General features: G+C 33.9%; 1 protein-coding gene across 5 annotated transcripts; it reads left to right on the top strand.

Moving 5' to 3' along the window:
- Positions 1-2387: 2387 nt before the first annotated feature.
- Positions 2388-10342, top strand: LOC121980828 (OVARIAN TUMOR DOMAIN-containing deubiquitinating enzyme 12-like). 5 transcript variants are annotated; one of them, XM_042533063.1, is made up of 13 exons: positions 2391-2719; positions 3778-3872; positions 3944-4051; positions 4137-4215; positions 4317-4483; positions 5296-5369; positions 7358-7412; positions 8667-8741; positions 8821-8894; positions 8979-9027; positions 9425-9509; positions 9660-9719; positions 10003-10342. In XM_042533063.1, the coding sequence occupies exons 4-13, from the start codon at positions 4170-4172 to the stop codon at positions 10134-10136; spliced, it is 819 nt and encodes a 272-aa protein (XP_042388997.1). In that variant the 5' UTR covers positions 2391-2719; positions 3778-3872; positions 3944-4051; positions 4137-4169; the 3' UTR covers positions 10137-10342. The 5 variants fall into 5 exon arrangements, with proteins under 5 accessions (XP_042388993.1, XP_042388997.1, XP_042388996.1 ...); XM_042533062.1 differs by having other exon boundaries at positions 2395-2719; positions 3952-4051; positions 4137-4226; XM_042533061.1 differs by having other exon boundaries at positions 2395-2719; positions 4137-4226.
- Positions 10343-11076: the final 734 nt, after the last annotated feature.

The following is an 11076-nucleotide window of genomic DNA, read 5'->3' as shown; positions in this document are numbered from 1 at the left end:
GATCATAAATATTTGAAATAAATATTTAGTATTATTGTGGATGCGATCATACTAATTCATAGATAGGTAAGTTAATCAATCGAACCGGATATGTTTTATAATTGCATTCACCTATATGTCACTCATAATATGTTTTAATTATATAAAAAGGAATAAATTATAGGCTTAGTTTATAATCTAGTGGTTAGGAGGTAGGGTGACTATGACATGTTATATATTATAATAAAAGATAATTACGTTCATCCTATACATTTTTGACAGCTCGTTTTCAGGTTATGTGAAGGGAGATAAATCACATGGTGTGCTTATAACCGATCACCAAATGACTAGAGATATAAGGAGTTTTTTTTGTCAAAGACATACGTCCGTTAGAAATTGATCTCTATCCATTATAGTAAATCTGTCGTCTTCTAACCAATTAAATATCTCCATGGGGCTATGATGTTTTATTAGGTAACATCAAATCTGGGACAATCGGTTTAGCTCTACATAAGTTTTCCATCGGTCGTCACTAGTCAGGATAAATCGGGAAGTACTTGCAGTGAGCGGCTCAAAAACCTAACATTCCATGATTATGTGCCTCATTTGGAAGAAAAATCCATGCCAATACTCCGTAGCTGGGATCGAACTGTGGGTGCCTGAGTGACAATTTGGTACCCTTTTGTTGCACCATAGTCCGAAGCAAAAAATATTAAACCAGATAACATTAAACCAAAAGTTATATATTGTGGTAAAAAGATGATTACACTCATTTTAGACGTTTTTCAGAGCTCATCTCAAGATTATGTGAAGGGAGATAAGTGATGGAGTAGCATATAGCTGGCCACCGTCAAATTAGCTAGGGGTGAAAAATTATTTATCTTTGAGAGTATTTGTCCATCAAAAATGAATGTTTTATCCTATTGTAATAAGGCCATATCTATAATTAATAGGACATCAAATGGGAACACGACAAGGAATTATTTTACTATTTTATTAAGAATTTATCCCATTTACTAATTAATTTTGGTGAAGCACAAAATGAAATTACGTTAATATCCTTTTTTCTTTGCACATCGAAAATAATTTCAAGATTTATTAGTAATTTCCACAAATATATCAATCAAAGATTTAGATTTCGAGACTCGGCCGTGATATATTATTAGGAATTTTTCTAATTAATCTATCAGTGATCTAGAGTTCGAGACTTAGTTACGACGTATTGTTCAGAATTTTCCTCATTAATCAATCAAGAATTTAGAGTTCGAGACTCAGCTAATTTTTTTCATTAATCAATTAGAAATTTAGAGTTCTCTTTAGTCCCATATAGGGGTGTAATCGAGCCAAGCCGAACTCTTGAATGCTTGAGTTAGACTCGTTTATAATCGAGCCGAGTTCGAACTTTATTTAACGAATATATTCATGGCTCACGAGCTTATTCGAGCTTTTATCGAGTATAAACGAGCTTAATAAATATAAATTATAAACTTAAATATTTATTAGAAATTAAATTATATATTTAGAGAAAATTATAATAATCTTATTAAAATTTATAATTTTATTCTAATAAATAAATTTAATATATTTATTTATATGTTTGATAAGTAGAGTATAAAATCTATAAATTCAATATCAAAACTATTATTTTTTAATTTAAAAATTGATTCATGAGCTTAACGAACATATTTATTATGAAGTTTGAGCTTAGTTTGTTTATCTTAACGAGGCTCATTAAACGAGCTCAAACGAGCTTTTATCGAATCGAGTTTCGAATAGCTCATTTGCGGCTTGGTTCATTTATACCCTTGTCCGACATCTTATAATTAGGAATACTACGAGAAGAGAAGCTTTTATAAATGTGTTAAGTCGGCGATATTAAAAATATATTTTTTTCAACTTTTTGGCTAAAATAAAGTATAATATTAAATTAATTTTTTATAAGAAGAAATTTGTTATAGTAGCTTTGCTACTAGGATTCTAACATCAAACATTGTATTATTGTATAGATCTAGTGCACCTTTATCTAATTTATGGACAGCCTTTTGAGATATTTATATTCATATATTATATTGATATTTATATTCATATATTATATTATACATATAATCAGGAGCTATAGTTTCGATGAAACAGTTATCCCATCTCAATTTTTTAAAATATCTTTAGAGGTATAAAAAATATAAAAATGCTAGAGGCTCGCCTCATTGATATACCAGGCACTCAGGCAGAGGAGTTTGAATTACTGCGCTGAATAAATTGTTAATTAAAACTCTTTTATATACTTATTGCTGAGCCATTTGCCCACGCCTCGCGTGCTTAAATTGTATATTAAGCGACAAGCGTCAAGTATTTCCACGATCTGATGCAATCAAGTGGCGTGCGCACGCTGGATCCTACGCATCGCCGGCCCATCGATTCGAACTTCGGAACGGTTTCCAACTCCCACCGCGAACGCGTGAAGCTGCTGCCGTTGGATCGAGATCGGGCGATGCGTGCACTCCGCCCCTTCGGGCCCGATGAGGCGTGAGAGAGTGGTGGAGGCGCGTCGGGAGGTCGTTGGATTTGGACTATAAACGAGCGAGCGAGGGAGAGGGAGGAAAGAGAAACGCCGTCCGCCCGCCGATTCCTTGACATTCGGTGGCGACTCGTGGGCGATTTTTTTTTTATTCCTTCTTTTTTTTTCTTAATTGCTTTCAGGTTTCAGCTCAGCGCCCTCTCTCGATTCTTCGCGTATCTGGAGGTTAGTGTTTTCCAGCTAATTTTGTGGATTATCCTATGGATGGTTGTGGATCGATCTGCACCTTTCTTTCTTCTACTGAAATGCTAGAGTTGATGGATATGGATTATGATTTCCTTGACCCTAAAATTGTTTTTTTTTCCTTTTTGTTAAGGTGTATATTGAAACTCATAGAAGTGTTGCTCGCTCCGTTCACGTTTGCGTGGATTGGATACATTTTTGGTTTTGGAAATTTCTGAATTTTCTTATTTGTAAGCTTGGAATTGTGGTGCTTGGTCAGTTCTTATCTTTTCCGTTAGGCGTCCTTGAAATTCTGTTAAAGGGGTTGTTTCACTTGAGATCAACAGAAGGTTATGAACTTTTGATCAGATGCTCTGATCTATCAGTATTCAGTTTTAAGAAACTGTTTTTCCACTTCAACTCCTTTTTTGCTTGTTCTTTCTTTGTTTTGATTGAAATAAGAATAAAGGAAAGCAGTGATAGAGATTTCTCAACTATTTCTTTTACAGAAAATGAGCTATCAGAATTTCTGCTGGACTCTCTAATTTTTTTTTGTAAGAGCAAGATTTACACACTGAGACATCCTATGTCACATATTAGCTGAGGAAAAGTTTAACAACTCTTTAATTAGATTCTAATTTATGTGCAATACAGTTGTGATCTTGTTCCACATATTTAAGAATACGATTTCCTAAGAAAGTCAGAACCATGTTGATGTTTATGAAGCAATTGCTACTTATTGTTCAATTTTCTCATTCGAAGGATTAATTTTTAACAGATTGTTTTAATAAATTTATCAATGCCAAATACCTCACCTCATTTTTCTGCACGTTGTTCTATTATGATGGTTGTGTATGCCTTGTTTAATGTACGTATGCTAAGAATGCCAAACACTTGTGTTATGATGCTTGATCCAGCTGCATGCTGCTCTATATTTATGGTTGTGTTGGTCTTGCTTCTGTTTCCCTTTTCTCTCCTCAATGGATGGTGTGAATTGTCTTGTTACTGCTTATATTTGCTCAATTTGAAATTGTTTGATGTGTCTTCCTTTTGGGGTATAGAGCTCCACATGCAAGGGATGGCTCTGACATGTTCAAGATACACAGCCTATTGTGATTGACGTATTCTTCTGATGCAATAAATAACCCCAGGAAGGGTAATTTAATTTTCATTGCTTGCACATAGTTGCCTTACATCCAATGGCTGCTTATGAACATGACTCTGAAGCTTATCAGTGGGGACTTGGTTTTTTTTACCCACTCCCTGACCCTCCATACTCTGGAGGCAGGATTAACCAGGAGACTACCTTTTATTCGAACTGTTGTGCTAGAGAAGGTATGTTGAGAATCCATTCTAGTGATGGCACGATCCTCTTTTATGTGCCTGTCCTAGGACTGATTTTCTCAAGTTTTTGATGCAGATACATCCAGAGCTGCATGCGAAGAACATATGCATGCATCTATTTTCTCACAAAACCTGTTTGAACCATATACTAGAGAGTATGACTTAGGTGGAAGTGAATTATTTTCTCTCTTTTTTAATGTGCTATTGGTATATTGCAATATTTATATTGGTTATAAACTTTTGCTCATACATGTAGTAACTGAGGAGGGACATGAAGGTATGAATGAAGCTGGACCCTCTAGTTTTTGCTCCTGTCATGGAGGCTACTCTTATGGGAGAGAGGTTCCATTGGAAATATCAGATGAACATTCTGTTGCTGATGGAGAAGTTGGGAGGAGGTTAAATCAAATGCATCCAATCCCTGTAAGAGCCTGATATTTTAACTTTACCTATTTGCTATTCTGATGTGAAAATTCATTTCATATTTATTTTTCATTAATTTAATACTCTTAGCATATTATACAGTGTTAGGCTAACTTTTATGAATCATTCTATTTTTATAAGATGATAAATGTTCAATTTGAGGATATCAATGGTTAAACTAACAGTGATGTCATGGCAATGTTTATATTGTTATGTTTTGCTACTATAATTAAAATATCTAGTCATCTTTACTTTACTTATGATGCTCGAGTTGAATCAATTAGAGCAGAATCTATCAGGGGTAGAGAGAGACAAAGAAAACAACTGTCAAGGAGTAAAAGAAAAATGATTTAGTTAAGTTGAACATTATCATCTTGACCATAATAAAGGGATAAGTTTCATATAATAGGCCCCAAATAGTTAGGACAAAGACGCTTGATGATGCTGATGAAGTATTACCAATGACATTGCCTTGAAGAACCATTCTGAACTAAATCAGTTTATGAACATGTAATGGAGTTACAACGAGCAACCAAGCTCTCCATGGTAGTTTGGGATAGCAATGTGTGTCTAATTAGTCCCATATTCAGATGTGGGGGCTAGACTTTGAGTAATTGAGTTATAATTCACTGGGAAATTTATTTCTGGCTGTGTAATAGATGTTGCATGCTAGTGAAACACAACCTCTCTTTTCATAGTCTAGGCACATAATAGATACTATTGGTTATCCATGTCTTACTTTTTATATAAAAATCCTTGTCTATTTGTATTTATTACAAGGATGTAATATTATTGTTGTTTGGTTTATGCAGCATGTTCCTCGAATAAATGGAGACGTTCCTTCTTTTGATGAAGCTACTTCTGATCATCAAAGGCTCTTAGAAAGGTACATCTCTTTTGTATTATATGTTTTTAGTGAGATCTGTGATAATTTTAGTACCATGTCCATTCTCTCCCAGAGTAGAAAATCGCATTCAATAGAGAAGCTTGTTTATACCTTGAGGTTGGCTTTTGCAATGCATTTTGTATTAGGGTTAAAATTGAGGATAACTTCAGCTGGTATTCTTACCTTTATCAGGCAAGAAGTCAAATACTGTGCAAGTACTTGTCTCCACACTCTTTTTCACTGATAAAAATACCAGTCAGTAAGTAGTTTACCAACAAGTATTTGAATCCTGATATCATGTACCATTATTTGGATAGACCTTCTCTTCCATACTGACTGGTCTTTGAATCCTTGACATCTAATGTAACAATCTTGTATTTGAATCCTTTGATATCTAATTTCACAATCTAGATAAATTGTATTCCAACCTCTTCTTTCTTGAAACTAAGCTTGGAGGTCTAGCGTTCTGCAGTTCTGAAGAGTGAAGACTGAACTTCTGGTTCTAATCAAGTCCTATAATTTAATACATTGTTTATTTATGTGGATACCTCTCTGTTTCTTGTTAATTTTCCTATAGGTTTTGGCTATCCTAATGAAAACCACATAAAAGACTTGATTGTTGTTACTCGGGTGTTTTTAGCAATAAACTCACTTAAGAAGTAAATAAACTTTCCTGCACAGAAACCAGTACTATTATCTGTTAGAATCCCTTTTTAAGCAAACATACGAAGTTCTGACTAGGAGTGCTTCTTGAAAAGAAAAGAAAGCAACGAAAGATTTGAAACTACCAGATCTACATCCAATGTCTAAGATAGAGAGTATAACTAGCTTCATACACGATAACATGTGTTGGATTGCTAAGCGCATGATGAATATTTTTAGGTATGTATTTATTTTGACTATCAAGCTTTTCCTATTAACTATAGCTGGTAAGGAATAAAATAAAGTTCATTGAGGAGGTAGAACCAATAAACATTTCCTTTTTGATTCATCTCTAGAGTTGAATACCTCATTCAAATGTTTTGGATCTGAACTGTAGGAGTCAATCGCAATACAAATCCCTCCCCCTCAAAGCACAATTTGACTCAATTAATAGTTTTTTTTTTAAAAAAAAAAATTTAGGATTCTAATAAAAAATTATGGTGTAATTTGTATTTCATTTTGTTCTACAGTTGGGATATTAAATGCAATAAATAAAAATGGCAATGAAGCATGATAAGAATTTGTTTATCTGAATGTAAGTACCTAGAAATGAAAATTTGTGACAGCTACAAATAGTTTCACATAACAAATTTTATATTGTTATTATCTTTATCTTCAATGGATGTTATCTAACAATCAGGAATCTCCATAGTCACTAATAAGAGTCCATAAGTAGCTCAAACCCTTTAAAAGTGTGAAAAGTAAATCCAACATTTAAAATATCATGTTGTTCCACCCGGTACGGATGAAACATTTATTTCTGCCCACCTTCGGCATTGCCAAGCCACGCAATCGCCTCAGAGGCATTCCGCGGGCCCTGCGGACAGGTCAAGTGAGCCCCATAATCATGGAGCTTACCGTCACCAGAGGCACATACATGGAGGAAGGGGCTGCGGGAGCTTTCGATTAAATAACTTAGATTAATAATCTTATCAACTCCTAGCTATAATAGGGATAATTTAAATAGACTTATTTAAACCCTAATAAAACTATCCTATATATATATATATATATATATATATATATATATTAAAAAGATTAAAATTTTATTTTTAGTTAATATATTTTATATTTTAAAAATACCAAAACCATTCGTTCCGGTCCGGGGCCGAAAGCTTGACACAGGTCGAGATTTTAAACCATGAGTAAATCTTCCAATTGTATTAACTATAGATGTTCAACATATAATTGACAAGCCATTTAACCAAGGTCATTGTATATATGTCAAGTTAATGTCTCATCCTCAACTTCCTCTATTTGATTGTTGGGGTTTCCTTATCATTCAGGTTGAAATTGTACGACTTGGTTGAACGCAAGGTCCAAGGAGATGGCAATTGTCAGGTTAGTCCTTGTAATTAGAACATGTTCATTTTTTCCTCTACTTCAAGACAACTTAAATGGCTGCACTGTACATACTTGTAACTTCCAACCTACCTTGGCATAGTCATAGTAGATTGCTACCTAAGTTTGCCAATTGGAGTACTGGTCAATGTTATGATGATTCTTCCTTGACTTGAAGATTCACTATTTATTTCTACACTTGAAAATAGCACTTGACCTATTCAATTTTAACACTAAGAACTATAACCGTTCCATAGCTAGAGGTTAATATTACATAGAAACAACTTGAAAATAATTTCTCACTCAATTCATTACAGGTATATGTTATTGAGTCACATTTTATTTTGTAGTTATTATTATATCAAAGTTTTAATAAATTCATGGATAACTAAATAGTAGCTTTGAATTATATCTAAATTGGCACACAGTGTCACAAGTTCTAATTCGACGGTATCATACTTGGTTCTCTAGACCTTGTTAGGCAGAAGTAGTTTGGCTATGGATAATGTCTTAGATAATGTTTAAGATCCAGGCATGTCCTATGCTGCTGATTTTGCCACATGAAGTGGTCATGCCAAAGCTCATAAAGAGGGGTCGAGTTACAGTTATTGGCTCATAAGGAAACTGGACCTACAAGAAATTCACAGAGAGATGGGACCACATATTGACTAAGAGGTCTCTCACAAGAAGAAAAAGTTTTATTTATAACTAATATTACTTTTCAAGAACATTAAGTTTATATTAGTTGTAGGTTTGGGGTTCGGTTGGTTATAGTGTCATTAATTTTCAGGGATTTAGTGTGTTAAATATGTTTCTATTGAGAAAGTGGAGACATGCTCTTGATTACATAATACATTTTTCATGTGTGTAGTCTTTGTTTTCTATTGAGAAAGTGAACACAATTACCTTGATCTTTCTAAAATTTTTCAAAAACACAAGTAACAAATTTATTTGGTATTAGTATGTGCAATACTGAAATTTCAATTTAACAACTGCAAAAATGTGATGGGCGTTGTCAGCTACATAATTATCTCTAAAGTTCTGCACTGTGATGCAAAGAATCATTTTAAGAAAAAACCAGAACCTCACATCATGCCAAATGGTTTCATGATGATTAATTGGATTTAGACAAAGAACCACTTCTAATAAAAGGTAGTCATCATTGTAAATTAGCTTTTTCTAATTTGATCTTTTTTCTATATCAATTATTTAGAAAATTAAACTGACACGTATTAGTGCTCGTTTTTTGTTCAGTTCCGAGCACTTTCTGACCAATTGTATCAAACATCTGAACATCATGAGTTTGTCAGACAGCAAGTTGTTGAACAGGTTGGTTTTTCAGTCAGTCTTCATTACTTCCTTTCCACTTTTGACATGTTTCATTATCACCTCATGTTTATATTTTCAGCTAAAATCTCATTCTGACATCTACGACGGATATGTTCCAATGGCATATAGTGACTACCTCAAAAAGATTTCACAGTATGCACTTCTTATTAGGATTATTTACCTTCAAATTCTCTATAATATGACCTCAATGAATTGGTTGTTTCCCTATGTCATCAGAAGTGGCGAGTGGGGCGATCACGTGACATTACAAGCTGCTGCAGATACCGTATCTCTCTCTCTCTCTCTCTCTCTCTTTTGTTTTCGTCTTTGTATTTTCTGAAAAGAGGAAAATTTTCCAAGTTTAAATTTAATTTTCATCCTGTTAGTGATGTCATTTGACCTGTTTCATCAAGAAAGCTCAAGCATGAGCATCCTGAGTGCTATTTTTTCAGAATAACTGCTGTATTTGGATTTAATGATAACAACTGGATGCTTATCCTGAGTGGCATGATTCTCAGGATCTTATGCTCGAACTATTTACAAATTTCGATTCTATTATTTCTTCTTATCCTCGTATTTGCACATTTTGTATTATATGCTGTTACATCTTTATCCTATTGAATCTGGTTCCTTCACTTTTGAGTCTTAATCTTTTTTTTCTTTATGGATGTCTTGTTTGGCAGTATGGAGTTAAAATTTTTGTCATAACATCATTCAAGAATACTTGCTATATTGAGATTCTGCCCAGCATTGAGAAATCTAAGCGAGGTACAATACAAATTACTGATTGCAGTCATATTCGAGTTTTCTTGTTAAGTCTAATAAAGTCTACCTAGATACAGTTCCCCTCTTTTCATCCTTGTTTAAATAACTTGCAGTCTAATTTTTGTTTTTTCTTGATTTCTATCATTTATACAGTCATTTTCTTAAGCTTTTGGGCTGAGGTGCACTACAACTCGATTTATGCTGAAGAGGAGGGTAAGGCATTCTCACTGCTTGATTCACTTATGTATCGAGAACAACAAACAACCACTAAGCTTTTATCCCACTACGTCGGATTGATCATATGGATCCTCCTATGTTATTGGGTTTCATCTTCTACTATATCATCTATATCTAAATGAATCGAGAAGGGGAAAAAAACTATGCATGCCTAAACACAAATGCCTAGAATGTTGGAAAAAAGTTTCTCCTGCACCCAATGAATTTGAATTTGTTCTTGAAACACTTGTTTCTTTGTTGAATTGTTCTCTTTTGCTAGTTCAGAACTCCCCACTGCAGACGCAAAGAAAAAGAAAAAGTGGTGGCAGTTGGGAAACAAACATTGAGGTCGTAGATTATTATTCAAGAGTTCCAGCTCAGATTAGAGCACGGTGGCGCTATCATATAAGTTGAAGGTGGTTCTTTCAGTTGGATACTTATAATTTTTAAATTTTGTTTTATATGTTGCAAATATGTATCGCGATTATATGGAAAAGTGTGATATATTTGATCTAACAATCCTTCTACTCTACTTCCTGTAGATAAGATGGAAGGGAGTTGAGAGACGAACTGTTATTGTAATAAAGAAAACTTCATTAAAGATTATCGATTTGGAAACCTTCTTGTGAGCATTCTCTTGTGCCTTGCGGTGGTGTTCCTTCATCATTGAGTCTCAACTCGAGTATGAACATGTTGAACTGATAACTTTGCATCCATTGTTAAAAGATAAGATGTGACTGGATATGTGGATAGAGATGTAAAAACAGATTGGATGAAGACGATGCGACGCGGATTTAAGTGACGTTAACATTCGTCTCATCATCCAAAATGGGGCGGAATAGATTGCAGAAAGAGGGTGAGAATATTTTGTTATCCATTCAAAAGAGTCTTATTTTTATCTTTGGAGGGGGGATAGGGAGGGAATAAAGTTCTAAAAGAATTATTAGCTAGCCAAAATTTAAGGGGAGGGAATCTTTTTCTAGATGGATTCCTTTGTTGTATATAATGAAATCAAGTAACTTGGCCTTTACAAGCTAAGTATTAGAGCACTAAATTAAGGCAATTAAGGATGATAAACACAAACACATATGTCACACACTTGGACTCGACAAAAAAAAAGAGGCTTTTGTGAGAAGTTTGAGATGATGAAATGAGGTTTTCGCAATGTGAACCTCTCATCCCTTCGTGAGAAGTCTATGACAACGAGATACATGTGTATGATGAAATAGAGGTTTGACCTAACATTATTTCTTAAGAAGAATTATATATATATATATATATATATATATATATACACTAAACAAATGATTAGTCATATTTACATATGTTTTTATTAAAAGAATAAAATGATAAA

The sequence above is a fragment of the Zingiber officinale genome, chromosome 5A (assembly GCF_018446385.1).
Source record: "Zingiber officinale cultivar Zhangliang chromosome 5A, Zo_v1.1, whole genome shotgun sequence".
NCBI classification, from domain to species: domain Eukaryota; kingdom Viridiplantae; phylum Streptophyta; class Magnoliopsida; order Zingiberales; family Zingiberaceae; genus Zingiber; species Zingiber officinale.
The sequence above is the reverse complement of the archived record's forward strand: the minus strand, read 5'-3'. Positions and strand labels throughout refer to the sequence as shown.

Bases quoted from the DNA above. Each gene is read 5' to 3' on its own strand.
- LOC121980828 (XM_042533059.1), top strand. From the start codon at position 3,916: ATGGCTGCTTATGAACATGACTCTGAAGCTTATCAGTGGGGACTTGGT. The intron at 8,895-8,978 runs GTATGCACTTCT...CTATGTCATCAG, and splicing joins TACCTCAAAAAGATTTCACA to AAGTGGCGAGTGGGGCGATC. The intron at 9,028-9,424 runs GTATCTCTCTCT...CTTGTTTGGCAG, and splicing joins TACAAGCTGCTGCAGATACC to TATGGAGTTAAAATTTTTGT.